Consider the following 23,400-nt stretch of genomic DNA (forward strand, 5'->3'; position numbering starts at 1 on the left):
GAAAACATTCAGGACCTCCTATCAAAATATACAGATGTAAAATCTTAATATTAAATGTATCATTGTGTTAGTATACCTACACGTTCTGTATTAACAATGCAACGGGTTTGTCGGCGCGTCGGGCGGCTCCGCTGTCATCAATCAGGGCTGCAAATGTGCAAACAATATCACTGCCGGTCCACCTCCGTCCCACGCTTAGCACCCGGCATGCTGGCACCCCTGATTTATGGTATTCCAAAACGCAATCTCATCTGTATCATACATAAGTATTATTTGAAAATAAAAATTCATTTGCTTATGTAAATCAGGACCGCAATAATTCGATTCGATGCCCTCTTTTACAGTACAAATTCGTCTCTAGAGATTTCAAGACGTTTCTTGGAAGAAAGTTCTTATAATCATTCTTAATAATATTATAAATATGAAAGTTAATTTATTTGCTTGTTTGTTTGTTATCTTATAGCGCCTTAACAGCTTAACCAAGCACTATGAAATTTGGTATACAAATACTATATGGGATGGGGAAGGCAATAGGTAACTTTTTATCCCAGTCAGTAAACATATGCCAGTCACGCGTAATAAGTTGCGGGTAAAAGCTAGTAATAAATAAAGTATTTTTAAAACTTATATTAGGTACTCGGGTAAACTTGGGCACAAAACTTGTAATTTAATATAAGACAACTATTGTTATATCTATTTAAAAAAAAAAACAAAATTCTTATTCCCTCTATTTATTTATTAATAATTACTTAGCTATGAACAAATCATTAAATCCATATGACTAATAAACACGACTCACTAATCGAATAAATTAATATTTACAATAATTTGTAATCGAAACTTCTTATTAAATATGTAATAATAGCGATAATTCAATTTATATCGTTAAGCTTAATTCCATTTAAACAACTAATGAGATCGACATTTCCAATAATCATACACTTATCACAGTTTATTAATTTACATTTACTTCACAGTTCATTTGGTCAGATTAATTCCACTTTCGTCGCACGTTTTATACATATGTAATTCAAAGCGAAGGCGATGTATTAACTTGCACAAACACGTATACATTATTTATATTTAACTATTATATAAATTGTGCAAAATTAAATCACTGATATTATAATGTATAATAGCTGGCAGTTTGAAACATTGTAAATGAATAATTCAAAAACTTTAAAATCATAAAAGGTTGGTCTATTTGTTTGAGTCCGCGAGAGAGAAAACTAAAATAGTTAAATTCATTTAGTGGAAATTTGAAGTTTTAAATAGGACCTCATTGTGCAGAAAATAACCATCTCTTATGATCATTCCAGGTAGCGTGACTATATTCTTCATAACTAGCTTTAATTAGAAAAAAGAAAATAAAAACTAACCAGTGAATTATAGTAAAACAATTGATAGAGCAATGTGAATTTGGCGTCATTAAGATTTATTTTAAAGTTATTTTAATTACTTCTATCTTTGCTCACGTATTAACTTCGGAATTGTCCAACTAGTATATAGTGTGACTCACGACAACAATTATTAAAAAAAAAAATTTAAAGAATCAGACATTTTTAAAAAGGAAATTGAAGTCTAAAAAATAATAATTTAGTGATTCGTTTCATTTATTACGTATATTTCTAATTATTAACAGCTTTTTTTTTTTTAAGAATATATAACACTGATTAAGTCTATTGGAATTGCTGACGATGATACGTTTTCAATTAAAAATTTATTTATTAAAAATTCAATCTCTTAAGCGGATTACTTTGCAGTGAATTTACTTTGAAATGTCATTATTATGTCTACAATTTATATTACAACAGAGATTGGGAAAACTTACCTTGCAATGGCACTTTAAAGGTATAAATTTTTGTTTTTGTTTATAGAAATTATTAAATTGCAATATTATAATTCTAGAAATAAACATGACTATTTCTCGCTGTCGCATTACGGACATCCGTCGTAGTGGTGTTGAATACGAGGGTGATTGCAACAAACTAATTTGCAACACTATGAATGTATAAAAAAATATTTCTCCTTGTCTACGGAAATTACTAAAAGGATATTTTATATCCTTGTGCGAAATGGCGGCTAATGTATTGATGTAACGTAGTGATTACTTGTTCTGTGGTAGAAAAGGTGTTCTGTCCACTAATAACATTGCTACAGTTCAAATAAACAAGAAATTTGTTTTTTATCTATATTATTAAACTAACAATCCGTTTCGTTTCGCTCGCAAATTTTTGATTCTTTAGATTACATAATTGGAATTTTCGTGGAGGAAATTTTTTTTCAAAATAATACATACCCTATATTACTAGCTAATAATGTAGCTTTCTATGAGCAAAAAAAAAAGCATTTTAAAATCGGCTAAGTAATTTTAGAGTGTATCACTCAAACATACTAAAATACAAATCTTTCCTCTGTACTATTTTCTGATATTACAGTATAAATTAGAATATTTTACTTTCTGTAAACAGTCATCGTTGGGTCACTCTTTTTTCTGCTATGTGGGAGGAAGTGGATATCGGTGGAGGCGGTGGCTGTAATGGCGAGAACATAATGTTCGCAATGAAAACTGTATCTCTTCTTTAACGTCTCATTGTCGATCAAAATTATACAATTGAAATAATACGGATCTTCGTTATGTTACCTGTCGATCGTCTTTGTGTCATTAGAAGTGGGCATTGGTTGTGACGGTTTTTTAATGCGTGGTATGGAATGTTAAGATATGGAATGGTAACCCCCCTGCGTTATCGGTATCCACTGACGAGGCACAAGTAAAGGATGATAAGTGAGAAATCTTCATTGAAACCAATGTAGTTTCTAGATCTGCGTGTGAGAATCGCGTGAAAGTCGACCTGATAGGGTACATTGATAGCAATGGGGCTTTTAGATCCCATTCTACAATCTCTTTCCCCCTGGTTATGACGACGGCTGCGACGGCGAGGACATCATGTTTGCATCTAAGTTTATAACAATTCGAATACGTAAAGAAAGTTGTCTCCTGGTTTATAGAAATTATTAAATTTACATGTTTTATATGCTACAAACGATCGTTACGTCACACGTTGGTCGGCTATGTGTCAGCAGAAGCGGAGGCCGGTTGCGGCGGTGGCGGCGGCGGCGGCGAGGGCGCCCGGGCTGCAGCCAGCGCCGCAGCGTGCCGGCGCGCCTTCAGGCGGAGGTCAGCGATGGATGAGGAACGACACCGGGCTGCGAGCGCCGCCAGCCCAGCGTATGGCGGGCACAGTGCCGCTGCAGCTGCCGCGGCCGCACTTGCGTACTGCATTATTACAGCCTTATTTTAATTGTTATTCATAGTAAGACTTATCTAATATCTACTTAAAAAAATTGAAGTAGTAGTGGTATTTTAACTGGCAAATCGACTTTAATCTTGGCAAATTAGTATGAGACCTATACGAGATTTAATATCAAAATATGTAAATTCGTTAAATCATCAACATGAATTATTACAAAGTAACGCAAAATATATACACATCAAAGAAAGAAGTTCTCAAATCTTCCAACCTCCAATTTCAAGAAAAAGACTCGTGAACTACCACCAGGTGTACAGGTAGGGATTCCATCATGTCTTTTTTATAATATTTGGAATGACGAACAAGCTAATGACCTCTCTAAGTTGTAAATATTGTCTAAAGGCATGAATAACGTTATACATACGCAGTGTGTTGTTAATATTAATCCAATTGTTTCTCCTAGGGATTTAGAAAATAAAAGTTCTTTTAAAAGTGCATGAACAGCGATATACACTAACTTGATGTGCAGCAGCGGATAGCAAAGCCGAGTCGAATGGCGCGAATGCTGCTGGTGGCGGTGGATGCGGCGCTAGTGGTGGTAATGGCGGCGGCGGCGGAGGGGCGCGAGGTACGGCTGACAGGCGAGGCACCGACACGTACGGCGCCACGCGGCAAGGCTCCAAAGGTGTGCCGCCGCCACCAACCAGAAGCCCTGAAAACACTCTAAATTATAAGTAAAGACCAATTGCTAATTGAAGTTAGTTAACTAGAAAATAACCATGTCATAGGTCCAAGTAATGTAACTATTTTCAGTTGTGGTAATTGCTATTTTAAGAGTAGCAACACTTTCATGACGTCTGTGGAAAAAAAAAGAAAATGTACAAATGGCTTTCTTTAGAAAAAAAAAAACTTGTTTGATGCTTGTGTTAAATGTTTGTATTAATTGTATTTTTATAGAATTTCTCAGAAGGGGACTCAAAGTTGTAACCAGTTAGAAGAAAGACGGAAGAAATTGGATAAGTATTTTTTTTTTTTTTTATATTAATACAATACATCAGCATATCTGGCTCCAATTACTCATAATAGGGCAGTTATAAGTACGAATTATGTTTACTTCTTGCTTCATCTACTTTCTTAAATTATTTCATACTAGCGGCGCTATAGGCGTGTTTAAGGTATGGGCTGGGTGGGCCGTACCCATCTCAGAATGGTCCGGTGTCCAAACCAGGTTCCTAGAGAAGCTTTGTACAGATATGTTAAAGCGTACATATGCGCCTTCTTTAAGGGACCAGGTCCACCCACCCCTGGAAAATAATCTTAAATAGGTTAATGAATAGCGCACCCCGGCTTCGTATTTTACTAAAAATTAAAACTGCTACCTAGTTACTCGCTAATAATGTAATTTTCTATAGATGAAAGATCAATAAATTACAAACAATATCATAATTTTCCCTTTTAATAAAATTTATGTATATTCAAGATTTTTATTAGCAAGGAGAGGAATTCTCGGATTGATCTCCTAACTTGAAAAAAAAATGCAACCTTTTTTCAATAAAAGCCTATTTCATGTTTTTTTTTTCTTACACATTAATTTATCCATACTTACTTATATTCACTAGGTACTATGGCGGTACGACAGCAATATTCTATAGGTAACTAGTTATTCAATAAAACAAATCCCTTATACGATAATAAGATAACAAAAAACAAAACCGTAAGATTCAATCCGACAATTTGTAGCAGGCTAATCGAGCACAGTTGGACGACAATTCGCATTGATCCAAAACGATTGGCAGAGACAAACGAGTGATTACGAGTGGGACTGGGAGCGAGTCGGGTGGCGAGCGACGCGCAAATCCATCCAGATCCGTTCCCGAAGTTCACTTAATTAAATTGATATTTAAGTAAAGCATAATTTGCTCGTAAATTAACTGAGATCCGTTGTTTATAGCCGCCTGCCGGGCGAAGTGGGCAATTAATAAATTAACGCGGATCTAACCGACTTAAGGTGTTCGGTGGGTCTCGTCTAAAGGATTCATTAATTTAATTACTTACTCTTACCTTAACTTAAGCTTTAACCCTCGATTATACTGTTACAGAGGTAATAGATATAATTTTAATTAATTGTATCAATAATATGGTTATAATGTAATATTTATTTTCTATTTTTTCAAATCAGGCAATGATATTATTTATGAAAATATGTGCTTATGTTGTAACGAAATAAATTTAATTAATTAATTCATTCATTCATAAAGACATGCAGAATCGATGAACATAGATGACAATGTAATTTACACTATTGACATATATTTTTCTTTTTACCATGTTACAAGAAAATTTATTGATAACAAAATTGCTTGTTAAACAAATCGTTTCTAAAATACAACAAATTATAAACTGTTTTTGTTAATCCTCTATATGGTAACTTCGTAAGCTCTTCTGGGTTTACTTACAGCAAAATATTGACACGTAAAATACATGTAGTTGCGATATCTATTTCAACCCATGCCTCCGGGTAGGAATAACATGTATGGACTTGTACTCGTATCAAGGCGAGGGCGGGCGCCGCCGCCGCTCGCACGGAGCTCACTGTAAATCAGGACCACTCCGGCCGTTGGCATTATTAAAATGGATGCTCCCCGCGTGTATGAGTTATTTCCATATTTGACACCGAATTACTTTCGAGAAGTGCCGACATAAATACGAGCGGGTGCGCTCGCGTCCGGCACCCACGCCGCCCCCGACCCTCGCCCTTCGCCTCGACGACCGCCATGCATTTATTTGATTAACTCTGAGTTGTTTAATTTAATCGAATTATAAGGTAAGCCGGCGCGCGTCGCGGGGTGTTTCTCCTCGCCCGCGTTTATTTTAAACTGTTCCGAACATCTTTACAGCGGTTTCTGCGCAATAAAATATCGCCACCCTCACGGCTCGAGAACAACTTTACAATTTTATGAACAGGGGAACAATTAGGCGTCGGTGTATTCTTTTTATTCTTGAATTTCACGGCGTTGTGATTGTTTTTATAGCGTGGCGCCCGGAGAAGATTCATCTCTTCGTTAAAAATGAATTCTTAATTTTATGAAGATACAACACCTATTTTTATGATTTGTGCAGTGCACGAGTACCTATATTCTTTCGTAAAAGTATTGGATTAGATGTAGGTATATTTTATCAACTTGCTCATAAAAAAGGTGTTTTGTATGTAGAAAACTATAAAAATAACTAGATTATGTATCTGGCAGTTGAAATCATTGGATAATACTTATAAATAAAACATAAAAAATTTATCTAGCTATTTGACAACAATGGACTCCATTCTCGTGTTGCACATTATCAACTGTGTTCCACAAAAAAACCGACTTCAATTAATATTAATTTAATTTAAAAACTAAACTAAAATTACTATGGGTCCGAATTGTAAGTAATATTCTCACAGGCAAAAAATATCCAAATCTATTTACAATTGACGGAGTAAAGAAACAAACAAAAAAGTACAACAGAATTGAGAATCTCCTTCTATTTAAGGTCAATTGAAAAGAGGCTAAATCTGGGAGCTAAATAAGCAAGAAAATTAAATATTAGTGTCTATAATCAACTTTGATATAGAATTCTATCAAGAGTTTCTAATTTTTATGTGTCTGTCAGCCCAAAATAATCCTAATAGGTCCTAATAGGTATAAAATCTTAACATTGTAAAATAGCACAAAGTTAAATGTCGTGCAGATAAACATAACGAGACCGCAAACGATTGCGTAAATCAATAACAACATTGGGAATCTCGACGCTCAGTCAAAGGGGCATAATATAACAAATAACCGTTTCATTTCACTTTACATGATTGTTCTCGTGTTAGGCGGGGTGGCGCGCGGGCCGCGGGGGTGGGACATAAGTTAATAAGACATTTAGCAGGGGACGGCGGGATTGCGTCCGAATGGCTCCCCGGGGGAATCATTTTATTCGATTCCGAGAGCGGCTTTTTTCCGCTTTACGCTCCGTTTGGCGGTAGCGCGAGATGCGAGGCGCGATGCTCTTGCAATCACTGGCCGGTATTGGCGACCGACGCTTCGTTTACAGCGCAGTCACCTCTCGTTTGTTGATATGACGTTATGAATGTGGACATCCCATTACCGCAGAGTGACATGAATTGTATCAAAGTGATTTCTTCGTACTTTCGTTAGTGTTACTGGGTTTGTGGGGCATTTATTCTTCCCGTCTTATCTTATTTGATATATGACACTAACAATTTATGACAAAAAGTAATGTATTTCTTCAAGTTTGCTTTGTAAATTAAGACTTTTTATGAGGCCAAACTAGCTAAATAAAAAAGTATAAAAAAAAAGCTAAAAAACTGACCATACACGTTTTTTTATGCAACTTAGAATGGGACAAACAAGCTAACGGTCCACCTGATGGAAAGTGGTAGCCATTGCCTTTAGAGTATATCGTGTCGCCCTTGATGGGTATCAAAACGCTTAAAGGGTTTTAAGCGTTGTCATTCGTGAGGATTAAAATGTAATGCCCTTTTTTTACAATGGATGATAATTGAATGGTAACCCCGCCTGCGCTAACGGTATACGCTGGTGGGGCACCAGTGAGGGATGATAGGTGAGAATGAAAAAGCAGGTCAGTTAGCCCATCGTAATGAATACAAACAGAATCCAGCACGATGGTTTCCAGGAGGAACCACGTGGAGTTCGACCTGACAGAGGATATTGCTAGCAATGGGACGGATAGTCCGCATTACTAGTAATCCCTTCCCCCCTAGGTGTTATGCCCTTGTAACCCCTCACTCTCTCACTCACTGTCATATCCCACCTTTCAAACCGAAACACAGCCATGCAAACATAACTTCTTCACGGCAGAAACACGAATGGGACAAAGATACCCAATCAAACGACTTTTGTACAAAGTCTAGTAGAAAAAGTGTTGTTTTAACTACATAAGTCAAAATTATTGTTGATGCATAATTGGACAAGCCCTATATGATATATTTACGAAAATAGTAAACAAGCATACTACCGGTCTGATGGTAAATGGTTATTGTAGCCTATGGACGCCTTCAACACTAGGGGTGTTACGTGCGTTTTGCCGATCCTGAAGAAACCTTAATATACACTTTTTCAAAACCTCCATACTGTAGTCTCTAGGGAAAACCTCAGCAGAGAGCTCATCCCACAGCCTGAGCATTCGCGAGACAAAATTCCTTTGAAACCGCACTGTACGTGACCATTTAGGTTCAAGGGTGTGAGAATGAACTCCCTGTCGATGGCGAGCGGTACGAAGATAAACGGTGGTTGTGGGCATCATTTTAAACAATTCCTCAGGACATAATCTGTTATATAAGCGGTCTACCGTGTGTTCTAACACACAAAGGGAGGTAAAATCTCGCCTTAGACTTAAGAGCTCAATACCAACTGGAATCGTCGAATATTGTCGTAGCTCGTCATTGATGATGATAGTTTAGGACAATGATAGTATAATATTTTTTATTGGTTTAGACACTTATTGTTTCCAATTTTTCTTCTGAACATAAGTAAATATGCCGCTATTACAAGAAACTGATACATGTACCGAAAAGCCTATAATTTGGATCCCTACCATTCCTAATTCAAGGTCATAATTTATCAAAACTTATGAGTGGGATGCTAGTGAATGGACTTAAGTTTTGACCAGAAGGGAGGCATGATCACTCGATCGCTAAGTGCGTTACGCAATTTCCCAAATTTATCGCCTCGTGTGATCTTTTTCCGCGTTTTTTACCGCGTTCGCGCGGATTCCCGCTTCGGCCCGCCGTTTTAATTATTCATCCGCATGAGTTATGGTCGAATTAAAAAACTGTTAGAGTCGGACCGGCGCCGGCGGGAACTGTAATCGAGTTAGACGGAGTCATGGAGAATACATAATGTTCTTTTGGTGCTATCACTACTCAACTGGCGCGTTATTCCAATTCCAATTGTACGTATAGAAGAGTAATATTTGCACGAATGAACCGATGTGATTACACAACTCGCCAAGGACACAGTTTGCCAGAATCATTTGCAATTTGTTGTTTTCAACTACATTAAACCGAATATTCGGCTTTAATATAATTGAATACATGAGTAGGTACCTACACGTTAAATAAAAAATAACTTTTGTGAATACTCTCAATAATTTACATAATAACGAACTGGTTATGGTCTTTTGTATTTGCAATTGAGAAATTCTACAATAAAAAATAAGTATGTATATAAATAGAATTAAAATATTATAGCATACCTTTATGCATCTGACTTTCGTGTTTGCGGCATTTTGCTCGTCGATTTTGAAACCACACCTAGAAACAAAATTTTGCTATTATGAACATGCCTTTTATTACTGTTTAATTTTAGTGTTAACACGTATAAACAATATATAAATTAGTAAATATGACTTCGACCGTAGTTACCTGCTAAAGGTGTAATAGTCAAAAGCATTAGCAACTATTATGATTATGGATAAATGGAACATTCAGATTTAATAATACAAATTTTTAATGACAAGCAAAATGGATAAATATGTTTTGTTGTCGAACCACTATATCTATTTTTGCTTCCTAATATTTTCTTTTTGAACAGCTAACACAAAATACATATTAGAGCGAAACAGTATACTCTGTTATGTCCATGGTACTGCCCATGTCTATAGGCGATGGTTACCACTTTCCATCAGGTTGTTTGCCATTTTAAGTTGTATAAAAAAAAAGATGGTAGCACGTCATGTCAATAGCCTTATTATCCCACTGAATTATATTCATAAAAAATATGACATATGTATGCACAAACTAATCTTAAGGAAATGCTCTAGTTGTTGTTAATCTAAAAAACTAAAATGAACAGTTTCAAATATTGATAAGAATCACTTAAAATAATTTTACGTCTCATTTTAATATAACTACGGAGTACGTACATCATTCTTTTTTTATTTCCTTACTGTTTATACTTATTCGAATTATTAATAATATTTGATACCACAATATTAAAAACATGTGCACTACCTACCAGATGGCGGTACTGTTTAAAAAGTCTGTAGTTTCAATAATACCTATAGCTTAGCATCAAATCTAGTTTTGATAATTGGTAAAACAAACAGGCGAACTCTTGAATCGAATGAGATAGCTGTTGTAATTGTGTTACTGCGAACAACATCAACTTATGTGTCTGCGTACTTCACGTGTATGTTTTGTTCACGTCACTATCTATGTGTTTTGTATACAAGCACACAACTACATGTATACATTTCCATAGTTGTAGACTATACGCGGCAGACAAACACTGGTAACCGCATTAGTGTGGGGAGCACGCGCGGTACTGATTGTGTGGTGCATACGGAGTAACTTGCATTCGTCACATTAGTGAGTTATATACATCATTATCATATCAGCCTTTAACTGTCCACTGCTGAACATAAGCCTCCCGTTTGGGATATTTTGCCAGTAGTTGCCACGCTTGGCAAGCGGATTAGCAACCGCAATCAGGCTTTAGAGATATTTTAAGAGGCACGCTGCTGCCCATTCCTTGCTCTCCCTTAGTCGGCTCTTACAACACCTACGGGAAAGGAAGGGGTGGCCTATTCTATGCCGGGACCACACAGCCAAAGGCCACGGAGTTGTATACTTACCTAATTAAAATGTCTTTACTTTATTAAATTGTCTTTCCAGACACAGCTTTCTTAGGTCATAAGTGAATAAAACACTTCATGGGCCTTTGAGTTTTCGCCCTCGTCATCACTTTCTATCAGGTGAGATTAGGCCAATTGAAATTATTACTTTTTGCCTTCATTCTACTATACAAGTATGAATATGAGTAGCAATTGCACTACAATGCATGTCTAGTTACCGTCATAAAATAGATTTAATTTTAAGTACAAGAGTTTTAAGGTTGCCTGAAAATGATCGCGATTTAGCGATAAGGCCGCCTATTGTTGCCTCTTTATCTTGCTTTTCTATAATTAAATTAGTATAATCAATTATTCACTTTGTTAGTCTTTCTAATCTGTATCATTTTTTAAAGGGAACAACAAAGAGCTTTTATTCACTCTATTCTATATTTTTTGCGATTCTATTATAGTATTCACAAGCTCTATGTATTATGTACGTGATGGGTACCATTTCGTAGCACTTCTGCTATATTTAATCTTACCTCTAATTAAATTTAAATGAAAATTAATGATTGAATTATATTTGTTACGTTCACGAGTACTATGGAGCAATTTTATATAATATGGAGACGACACGTAGCATTTCGTAGCACTCCACTACATGTTTTTATCTCACCTTGACCACACCGTGAATTAATGTACCATCATCAAATCAGTCAATAACTATCCACTGCTGAACATAGGTTTCCTCATAAGGGGAGTTTTACCAGTAGATGCCACGCTTGGCAAGCGCATCGGCAACCGCAGATATTTGGTTATGTTTTAAGATAAACTCTGCTGCTCATCCCTCGGCCAAATTACTGTATAAGTAAATTAAAATCAAAATAAATTATTGTTTTCTTATTTTATTTTTTGCATTTAATATTAAGTTGTATATAGTACGTAGATAACTTGTAGAATCTCGTAGAAGCTTTACTAAATGTTTTTATCTTACCTCTAACACATGACAATTAAAGTGTAACTAAATCAAAATAAAAGTTACTTTTTGGTTTATATTTTTTACAATTCAATCTTAGCACGGAGATGAAGTTCTACGTAGTACCTACGTATAAGATTTATAGATTTCGTAGCACTTTTATCACATGTTTTCTATAGTCACTAACATTATAGAGTTACACAAGTTTGTTTGTTTATTCCGTTGTTCATAACTATACACTTTGTTTACCACTTTCCGTTTCATAGATGAATGTTATATCGAAGTGATAGTATAAAAATTTAACGATTTAAAAAATAATAGGTAAATGTGAAAACAATACAAGCATTTTTCACTAACTTTATCCGCGATATCATGACTGTCAATAAAAAGTTGCCTATGTTCTTCCTCTTTTATATACTGTATTATAAATTCAAAGATGATTGATTGATAAAAGTATCAAGAGACAGTAAACAAACCCATTTCTATCTTTATAATTTTAGTGTACATAATGGAGTAATTAAAGTCACCAGAGTAAAAGTTTGTACGAGAGCCGTCTGTATTAATATCTGTGTATCATTCATGTTTCTGTCCCCAAATAGCTGTGGTTCCATGGCTGTGTTTCCAATTGAAAGTAGGGACATGGCAGTGATATTACCGGGTACAGAGACATAACATTTCAACCCCATCTATTTATCACCCACTCATACTGGCAGTGATATATAATTTTCATCCCATAATAAACATAGTCCTGTGTTTTCATTCTTACAACACTTGGGGGCTTACATTATATCCTGTGAGGCCTATGGTACTATTTATAGGCGACGACGCTTAACACTTTCTATCAAATGGGCCATCACTTTGTTTGCTGTTTTAAGTCGCATGTAAATGAGTGATTATGACATAATTTTACCAGAGGGAAGCTTTGTACAAAAGTCCTTTGATTGGGTAGCTCTGTCCCATTCGTGTTTCTATTGTGAAGCAGTTTTCATGGCTATGTGAGTACGAAGGGTGGGATATGGCAGGGTACAGAGGAATAACATAACGTACAATAGCTTGTTTGCCATTTTAAGTTACATAAAAGAAATTCTATATAGTAACTTTATAATAGAAGGTAAGTTACATTGCATAAACATCCCCATATTAAGTTGTATCTTTAACGTGTGTGAGTGAGTCGACGGTCGGCCGATACGCTAACTAGGGGCGCATTCATTAGCGTTGATTACATTAGACAATACGACTAAATAACAAGTAAATATACAAACATTCACCTACCCTTTTATGTAAAACGGTTGTTTGTGTTCAATTTGCTATGTTTATGCCCATACCTCCAAGGTGAATATTGAAATTTAATCATTGTACAATTTGGTATCAATCAGCCATGGGAATTTATTTTCAATGTGATTTAGTTGGTATTCTAATGTATTGTTGTTTTTTACAGAGAACAATATATTAAAAGTCTATATCCTTACATAGATCTCTCACTTCATGCAACTTTATAAATTGTTTTACGCATATACGACAGTTTCAGAAACTCCTGACTCCTCCATCAGCTAGAACATGGTCTATCTGATTATAATAGTTTAGTCTATGACTCTTCACATTCTTCTCATCACATGTTACATTTTCTTTTACATAAAAGTAACCATTGTTGTATGCGTGTGGGCACTGTAGCCCCTCGCAAGCAAATCCATTTTAATGCGTCTTGTTTTTGTTTGACAGGTTTAATCGGACTGATTCTATTATTGACAGATTCCAGTACAATACTTTTCGGGTTTGTTTTTAATACCAACATTTTACTTATGTACGTATTTGCAAGTATACAAATAGGAAGATGTTCGGTTTCAATTTAAACTTGTAACATGATATACCCTAAGCCTCAAATGTTTTTAAATTTATGTTTGGATCATTTAAAATTTTGTCACTTGCTTTGTGCCTCAGTATTTTTTTTTTACAACACAGGGGGCAAACAAATATGCGGCTCACCTAGGAGTAAGTGACTACCTCCGCCCATGATCACTCACAATACCAGAGACACTTTAGGGGTGCTGCCAGCCTTATAAAAAGGAATATGTTCTTTTCTTGAAGGTTATGATGACGTATTGATTCCGAAATACTGCACCTGGATGATTTCAAAGAGTGGTTGTGCGTGGAAGAAAGTGCCTTGAAAAACATACAGTGGAAGACCGGGGAAATTGGACGAATGACGTCCAGATGGTTGGGATGAAACTTCACCTAGAACTTCAGTTTATGGCGGGTTGTACGGTGGTAAAAATCAGCAGCAGATATCAGTCCGAACAATTCCTCAAAGCACCCATAATAAATTCGATAGACAATGCATAGAGATGCAACATCTCAACGCAGTTTCAGTGGATGGTATGTAACCAAAGATTTCAGCATGTAACGCTGTCAGTCGGTGAAGCACGTCAGTGAACTGTCGTATCAGTGAATTCGTGCATAAAGCGTCTAGAAACTTGACACAAGAGAACGCTACGCTCACACGAATAGTTGTAGTTGTAGTCGGGGAATATTTTTTTAGTTTTATTACCTAAGTATTTTCCAATTACTCGTTTATCGTAGGTATTATAAAATAAGAGTGCTATTCTATTTCAATCGTATATTTATAACAAAAATAATTAATTACACGCCGACGAAATAAATAAAGTGTAATTAGATAGAAGATCGATGCTAATGTAAACTAATAAAGTTAAAGTGACGCTTCCACTTGACACTAGTGAAGACGTAGTTGCCCCGGTCAGGGCTTTTATCTATATTCCCCGCATTTTTACGTCCCGGTCCCCTACCAAGGACATGGCCACTTAACGCCGATCGGGCACTAATCGCGATATATGGCCGATAAACTCACTTGTTGGACGATCACAGCTAATTACGTGCATTAGTAATGAGGGGTTGGGCTATGCGAGGAGGAATTACAAGCGTACGTACGAGTAGGTACTACAGAGCGAGAGCTTCATAATTAAAATTGCAAATGGTAATTTCATTACATTTCCTTAACATTTCTTGTCGTTTCATAATTAATATAGTTTAGAAATAATGTTTAAATGAATATAGCAGCCACCAGGCCACCCGTTCCTTTGCAGCTGGTGTCGTAAGAGGCGACTAAGACAGGACGAGATGGCCAGCAGCATGCCTGTTAAAACATCTCCAAAGCCTAACTGCGGTTGCCAATCTGTCTACGAAAGATGGAAAATGGATTTCCATTTTGACATTGAAATTTTTTTCAATTCTTTCCATTACTAAATGTGTGAGCTTTAGAGAATTAGTAGTTGCTTTAACGCTATGACGGTTGGACGGTCGGTGGGATGGAAAGACGGACGGACAAAGTCGCAACATAAGGGTTCTTTTGAACTTTTTTGGTAAAAACCCAAAAAGGTTTTTTTATTACTAAGGAATAGATATGAAATCTTCCTTCAAGAGTACGTTTAAGGGAGTGTTTTACCAGTAAGTCAATATTTTTTTCCAATGGAATAATGAAATATTAGTTAATTAGTCTTTAAGCCCTCCATACTAAACACATGCAGCACGTTTTAATTTTATTATTAGTATGGGAAACGCTTTTTATTTGCTTTTTACTCGTGTTTCTTTAAAAATGTTCAGTTTAATTGGTGGAAAAAGCTGCTCTAAAAACGGTGCTATAGATTTCGACTTTATTAATTAATAATAAAATCCTTTTTTCTTTACTGAGAAAATGCCCACTTAGTCCCTAAAGCAGTGTATATCTATGTTTGAACAGATAATTCATCGGCAAAGTGCAACTAAATTTGGTTTAAAGTATCACTGAAATTCTTTCGAAATGAAATTGGCAACAAATCGAAATATCCAATTAATTGATTTTTATGTGTACTATTATTGAACATCGGCAGACTGTCTTATAGTCGACTTAGTTCGTTTGATTTTTTTATTAAATTCAATTGAAAAAGATATACCTGAACTCTCGCCTCGCTGAGGCCAAGCCGCTGGCTGAGTTCTTCTCTCATGAACGCGTCAGGGTAATGTGTCTCGTCGAACAACCGCTCCAGTTCCCCAAGTTGCTCCAACGTGAAGTTCGTCCGAGATCGCCTTTGCTTGCCGCTGCTATTATTCCCAACGCCATTGAGTGATTTGTCCGTGGGATCTGTTTAAAAAGATACTGCAATAATTTTTTTCTTATATTAAATTTGAGCACGATTAAATTTCATCCGGTGCGGTCTGAATGGTCTTAGACGCAAACTCGAATAATTCCTATTTAATTGCCTTAAAAAACCTTATTTTATATTTTATTATAATGCATAAGAAAGCAATAGAGTTCTAGAATTGTTCTTCTTAAAATATGGTCGAACGGAATACGAGTAATGATAGCTTCAATCATCGCTCTCTCTCACTCTCTATTGAATTTTTTTTTAATACAACTTAGAATGGCAAACAAGCTGACGGCCCACCTGATGGAAAGTGGTAACTGTCGCCTATAGACATGAGCAGTACCATGGACATAACAGAGTATACTGTTTCACCCATGATACCCCCCGCGCGTTGCCATTCCTGAGGACTCAGGTGTTATTTCTCTGTACCTAATAAATTGTAAACTAGTTTATTTAAATAATTGGTAGATATAATAATATAATATATAATAATATTTCTAAATACCCGTGTGGTGTCAGCCTAGAATTTGCCGCTTACGACACTCACGGGAATAGAAGGGCACCCCTTCTTTTCCCATGAGTGTCGTAAGCGGCAACTAAGGGAACTTCAAGATCAAGGTATGAATGTGAATGTGAAAAAGACTCCATTTTCCGCGCTTAGCCTCTCATTTGGGCCGTTGTGCGTATGAGTCGTGGCTAGTACAGCCAACCTAACTCCGACTAGAAGCGCAGAAGCTTCCTGGGTTCTTCACAGGCCTCACGAAGCGACCTCACCGTTCCGAGGATTTCTAAACGTTGATGGGTCACAGCCTCAGATTCCAGGATTACGTGAGCAGCCGTTTCTTCGGCGTCGAAACAGCCTCGACATAGAGGGCTGTCTGTGGCTATTATTGTGTATAAATGTTTGTTTAATGGACAATGGCCCGTTATTAAGATCAAGGTATAGGCAGCAGTATTTCTCTTTAAACATCACCAAAGCCTAACTACAGTTGCGCTGCCAAGCGCGGCAACTGCTAGCAAACCCTCAGTAAAGGAAGGCCTATGTTCAGCAGTGAACAGTTAACGGCTGATATGATATGATGATGATTCCTAAATAATAATAATTTTATGCGGAATAGATGCAAAGACAGGCGTTGTTTGCATATATAAAAGCAACAAAAAGATAAATGGACAATGTGGAAGGTGACATGCATAAGTAGAAAGAGCTGATATATGGCGGCTGATAGGGATCATTTAAAAAAATAAATATATATAATCAGATGACAATAAATAAAATAGATCACTATCATCATCATTATTACCACTGGTCATTTACTAATATATTATATTCCACTGTTGAACCCCATTGTAGACTTCCCGCAACTTTCCATATCATATATAGCATCTATAATGTTATTTAATATATTCTAGTATACAATCATGATGCCGGGACCACACAGTCAATAGTTTTCTTAACTGACCAATATAATATAAGTAGGTTTTTACTTTGTATACTTGGTAGCTTGCTTGTTTTTCAGAAGTCAGAAAACTAATAAAAATAGACCATTTTAGATAGCATATCTAGATAAAATCATACACCAGTTTTTAAGTTAAACCTTCAGAAACACAATTCTAAAAACCACATTCAATTTGGTGTAGTAGTTTTTACATAATGTCGCAACAAACATACAAAAAAACTTTTTATTTTGATACGCCGTTTGTAAGTAGTAATCTACTTCCAAAGTCCACGCGATGAAATTGCGGGTAAAAGCTAGTATCAAATAACGTTATGTACCTATGGTACACACGTTGTAGGTATATAATAAATGTATTTATTATTATTTCAATAGATTTCCTGATTTCAAATAAAGAATCAATCAATTTGACTGTAATTTTAAAGTTTTAATAATTTTGTAATTTTAATAATTGGAAAGTGAATTTGTTACCTCTTGATTAATCATTATGTCATAATGTATGGACACTTTTTCATACATTTTACAGTTAGATCCGATATTTTTTACTAATATTATGAAGACAAAGTTACAGAAGCACAGCTAGTAACGTTAGAAATGTGAGACTGAGTTTATTTGTTACTTCAACAACTGCTAAATATGACGAATAAACTTTTACGAAATACATTTTATATGGAAGAACGACGTACGCAATTTTTAATCCCAGTCAACCGATATATCCCCACGTGGATAAAGTCGCATACAGACTATCAGTCCATTACTATAAGTTGAGTACCTTTATATCTTGCATTTGACAGTATGGACCTGGCTATGTCACTTTGCAAAGGTCCTAGGTCGGTGCCTTACATTAGTCGCATTGACAAACGAGCGAGTGATACGTTCAATGTCGTTTAAAGCAATTTAGCAAATTGGGAAGCTCTCTTTTTATACGGCAATTATGTAAATGGAGGGATTATCCAAGTGTGGGCGGCGCTGTGGGCCACACCCGCTCTCCCCTTTCGTCTCGAGGGCTTCCAAACTCCTTAGACATTTATCGACCTGAGAACAGTGATTAATTGTCGAATGCCCCCGTTAAATTCTCACTGCCTGTGATTTATTTGATTGAAAAGTCTTTTCCAGATATCCATTAAGGGCTTTTTCATTTCATTTATTTTGCTCGTCTCCCGGCGATAATCCTCAATGATATTCATTAATGATTGTCTGTAATCCGGATTGTTGTTTCGAGTCCTTGATAAATAACAATAGAAATTTACTTAATTCGTAATCTGAGTTATAACTGATCTGAGGTTAATTAGACCTACAGCTACCTACCTATTTTTGTTATTTTAACCTAAGTATACCTCGGATGATGATATGGTATTACGGTACGGGTATCTTTCCAAAATAAGGTGAAAGTATATATATTTATGTTTTAAGTTTAAAAGACTGTAGAAAAATTATGGAATGCAGTATTATAAAATTCTATTATTAACGTGCTACTTATTAAAAAATCTTAATTCCTGTTAATAGGTATTTTGAAAAATCGAAGCAAGGCAAAAAAAATAATCGCTCCAAACTGTCATATTTATATATTTTGTGATACTATAGTTAGTAAAATACTGAATACTGTGTATCAATCGAGAAAAAGTATCATTTCCCTTAATTAATCAATGTTTCTACAGTCTGTTTCAATAAAATTGTAAAAAAATAACTACTGATGTCTACTAAGTAGTAAGTACTACTTAGTAGACATCAGTAGTTATTTTTTTAATTTAAAATTTTAATTATTAATTTAAATTTTAATCAATACATTTTCAATACATAATCAATACATTTTTGATCAGTACTAAGTAGTATTGATCAAAAATGTATTGATTAAATGTTCTAGTATTTCTATAATATTTGACCTTACCTTGTCATTAAATTATATTGAAATAAAATATACATACTATGTACTATACAAAGTGTAAAATACTAAAAAATAAAAACCATTAAGATTGAATAAATAATTTTCTTTTTTTGAAATCTATACAATAAAGCTTACTAAAGAGATAAACAGGGGGGGTTACCATTCCTTTATAATTCATTAAAAAGTCACACCTATCAGAATAAGTAAAATTGTATCTTAAACCACTACATATAGCAATAATTAGAAAATGCAGAATGTAAACCGCTACACTTCTAAAGACATCAAATAAAACAAACTTAGCGATGGTAATTATGTTTAATCTAGGTATACATCTATACATATAATAAAATTGTAACTGGTCGCTGTCTGTACATGGAAGATATATAAAAAAAACTATTATAGAGGGCTTTATTAACGCAATAGAACCCAAAAAAAAAAGGAATTTTAGGATTTTTGTCTGTTTATCTATATGTCTTTTTATCTATAGTTCTGTTTATCTGTACGTTTGAGCACACTAATTTCAGAAACGGCTCGACCGATTTAAATGCGGTTTTCCCTTATGCTTTGCGGTTTGCTCCACTTAGCATTTAGTGTTTATTTTATTTCAATAGGTTTATAAATAAAAAAGTTATAATAATATAAAGAATCACATATAAAATGCTATAAAACGGCGTTGGTTACTACACATACACGTATACTGATAGCACACATGAAGTTACCATTTCACTATCACTCATTAAAAAAAATAGATCTTTGTAGTCTTATAAAGATGAACAAGATAAAGATCAAACGACGTCTAAAAACCTCTGTGCGTTTAACGGTAAAAGATATTTTGCCTGGAGGTTCAGCCTTAAAGTATTAGGTACTTAACATTGCAAGAAGCAAGAAAAAAGATGTGGAACTGACAGTCGAAGAATATATTAATTAAGAATATTTAAATTTTGTAAAAGGCTGTTGTTGTACCAGTAATGAGGTCGATTCTAGAGCGCAATTTTTCAAAATGTCTTTATATATGAACTACTTTTCTAAAAAATTCAAGTCATAATTATAATAATTTTAATATATGGTTCATAAAACATTCATCATCATCATCACCTCAGCCATTACCTGCCCAGTGCTGGACATAGGCCTCCCCCATTTACTGCCATAAGGAAGGGTTGCCTGAGCCACCTGCATCCACTGACATTTTGCAATGCATTTGAGGTCGTGACATCATCTCCGTCTCTCATAAAACAATAATTCACGAAATTATCAAATAAAAACATAAGGTTAAGACATAAATTTATAAAAATGGCACCTCAAAATCGGTCCCAATGTTTGATTGTTTTTCACACACACTCACAGTTTCTAAGACTAACAGGAAATCTTTTAAACGAAATGAAATAAGTGTAATCTAATACATATTTATATATTCTTTAGAAACAACCAATTTCTGAACGTAATTATATTGCTTCACAAAACAAATAGCGACTAAATACAGCAATAAACAATAACTTGTTTTATAAATGCATAATGCATTAAAAATCTAAAAGCAGTTTTTTACTCTTCAAAAAAAACGGCAGATTTAATCATCAAAAAATTTGTATCAAATCCCAACACAAGAGTAAACCCTATAGATTGCAAAAAGACGTGAAGCATGAAATTATTACATAAAGGAGTAAATTAGAATCTTCAGGGTCAGCAACGCATAACGTCCTTTGTATTGCAAGCGTTCATAGGCTACGGTAACCGCTTACCATCAGGTGGAGCATAAGCTTGTTTGCCACGACTATGGTATAAAAGTCTCTTAATATGGATTTTAATAAAGACCTGGCCTTTTAACAACAAACAATTAATTGATATTTTGCATTACTATTGGATATTAGCAGACTGTTTGGTCAATTGTTAGTTTTTGTACATTTTCATTAAGTTTTGTTAAAAGAAATTATAGCTTTTAAAATTATTAAAATTGAAGTATTGTGTTTACTAAAATTTTTTCTTATTGGGGGAAAATGGCACGGTAACCCCACCTGCACTATCGGTATACACTGGCAGGAGGTACCACTGCAAGGTGATAAGTGAGGATGAAAAGGCAGGTCAGTCCATCGTGACGAATTCAACGATAACTTAGTCACGATATTTTTCAGGGGGAATCGCGTGGAGGTCGACCTGATAGAATATATTGATAACAATGGGGACTTACCTCTCCATTACCTACTAACAATCCTTTCCTCTCCACAAAATTGGTTAAAATTTAATGAAAATGTAAAAAAAACTAACAATTGATCTGACCGCCTGTTTATGTCCAATAGTACCTAGTACAAAATATCGGGGGAAAAGGGATTGTTAGCAATGGAGTTTAACAGCCCCATTGCTAGCAATATGCCCTATCAGGTCGACCTTCACGTGGTTCCCCCTGGAAACCATCGTGAATAATTCTTGTTGGATTCGTTACGATGGACTAACTGACCTGCTTCATCCTCACATATCATTTCTCACTGGTGCCCCGCCAATGTATACCGGTAGCGCAAGTGGGGTAACCATTTCATTATCACCCAATAAAAAAAGTGCAAAAAATCGATTAATTAATTGATTGTTTTGTATTTATGATCAATTTCATTTATAGAGTTTTTCTATGATAATTTTAGTCAACACTTGGTTACCTATTCATTAAGTTCTATAGACTTTCCGTCGTTATTGCTGCACTCTATAGTGCAGTGTTTTAGTCTATGACTAAAACACGGATGCAACAAAGGATTACCATAGATAAAAGTAAATAAAGGTTTGTATTATTTGCGCTATATGTAAAACCTAATTACACTATTTTTGGTTAAACACACAAAAAATGTTTATAAGAGACCTAACGCAAACAGTTATTTTTAAATATTTTATTAAAATCACAAGCGAATCAAAACTTGTTGGTACATAACTGACGATAGTCCTATATAGTTCCTATATAGATCACTTGACCATTACATATAATAAGAATATATACATCATGAATTTAAACCTTAATATTATATTATTTATTATATTATATTATTTTTCCCAACTTATTTAAAGGTTTCATTCATATTTCAAAACAATCGCATTTAAATTGTAAGTAAGTATACGCTCCGCCTGATATTAAGTGATTCTTGCATGACCTAAGTCTCCAACATCAGAAAAATGAACCCCGGACCTTCTTCTTTGAGAAAGTGTATCGACATATGTATTTGACATTATAACAATCTTATCATATAGGTCTTCTGTTAGGCGGATATGTTTTTTAAACTTACCTGTGCTTTAAACCTTTCAAAATGATCTTTTTACAATCTAACATATATCATTACATGTATTCCACATGTAGATATATTCATAGATACCTATAGATGCACCTACGCTATTATGTATGCATACATAATACCTACCTACATACGCAGGTATACCTATATCATGTATATATCCAACAGAGTCTTCTCTTTGTTTCAATCCATACAGCACAAACTCACCGTGCTTGCTGTCGTCGTCGTCATCCATAGCAGATTCCCTTTTGCAGTGCTGCACTGGCACCGGCGAGACCAGCCAGTTACGCGGCTTCTTGGCCGGCGGCGCCTTGTCCTCGAGCGCTGTGATGTCCACTTCCACATCATCCACGTCGTCCGGCTCTCCGGGCTCCGGCGGCGGCGCCGGTGCCTCGCCGCCTTCCAAAGATTTGCTGACGAAGTCCGCCAGCCGCTCCATCACCATTACTGGCGAGAGCACGCGTCGCCGCGCGCGGCCATCACTCGCCACGCTCTATGGACTACGCGCCGGACTGAAGGCGGTCGTACGCCCACACTTCTCCATTTAACAATGTTACAATCTACATTTTGTTTTATTGTGAAAGTAATAAGATTGGATTTCCGTTGAGGGGTGCACGAGGGCGGCATTAGAAACTCCGCCCATGTTACGCGCACGCGCCCTCCTGCGGACGCGGTTCCGAACGGAGCACTGATACACCCGATGGTGCATAATACACGCCTACATTATCGTTATATTGAATGTGAATTTTTAATATGATTTCATGGTCTCCTTTAGTGCTTGTGTATGGACAAGGTTTTGAAATATATTAATG

General features: G+C 35.6%; 1 protein-coding gene across 1 annotated transcript; it reads right to left on the reverse strand.

Annotated features, from left to right (window-relative positions):
• Positions 1-654: 654 nt before the first annotated feature.
• On the reverse strand, positions 655-23,332 carry LOC113518533 (short stature homeobox protein 2-like). The gene is made up of 5 exons (XM_031913031.2): positions 22,796-23,332; positions 15,795-15,982; positions 9,516-9,573; positions 3,770-3,963; positions 655-3,277 (listed from the first exon to the last, which is right to left on the reverse strand). Exons 1-5 carry the CDS (start codon positions 23,031-23,033, stop codon positions 3,071-3,073), a joined length of 885 nt encoding a protein of 294 aa, XP_031768891.1. The 5' UTR covers positions 23,034-23,332; the 3' UTR covers positions 655-3,070.
• Positions 23,333-23,400: the final 68 nt, after the last annotated feature.

This window comes from Galleria mellonella, unplaced genomic scaffold, assembly GCF_026898425.1.
Source record: "Galleria mellonella isolate WM207_F2 unplaced genomic scaffold, CSIRO_AGI_GalMel_v1 utg132, whole genome shotgun sequence".
NCBI lineage: Eukaryota > Metazoa > Arthropoda > Insecta > Lepidoptera > Pyralidae > Galleria > Galleria mellonella.

Excerpts from the sequence above, each read along its gene's own strand:
- LOC113518533 (XM_031913031.2), bottom strand. The coding sequence starts at position 23,033 with ATGGTGATGGAGCGGCTGGCGGACTTCGTCAGCAAATCTTTGGAAGGC. Across the intron at positions 9,574-15,794 it reads TCAGCGAGGCGAGAGTTCAG|GTGTGGTTTCAAAATCGACG; the intron begins GTATATCTTTTT and ends TTTTGTTTCTAG. Across the intron at positions 3,964-9,515 it reads CGAAAGTCAGATGCATAAAG|GGCTTCTGGTTGGTGGCGGC; the intron begins GTATGCTATAAT and ends GAGTGTTTTCAG.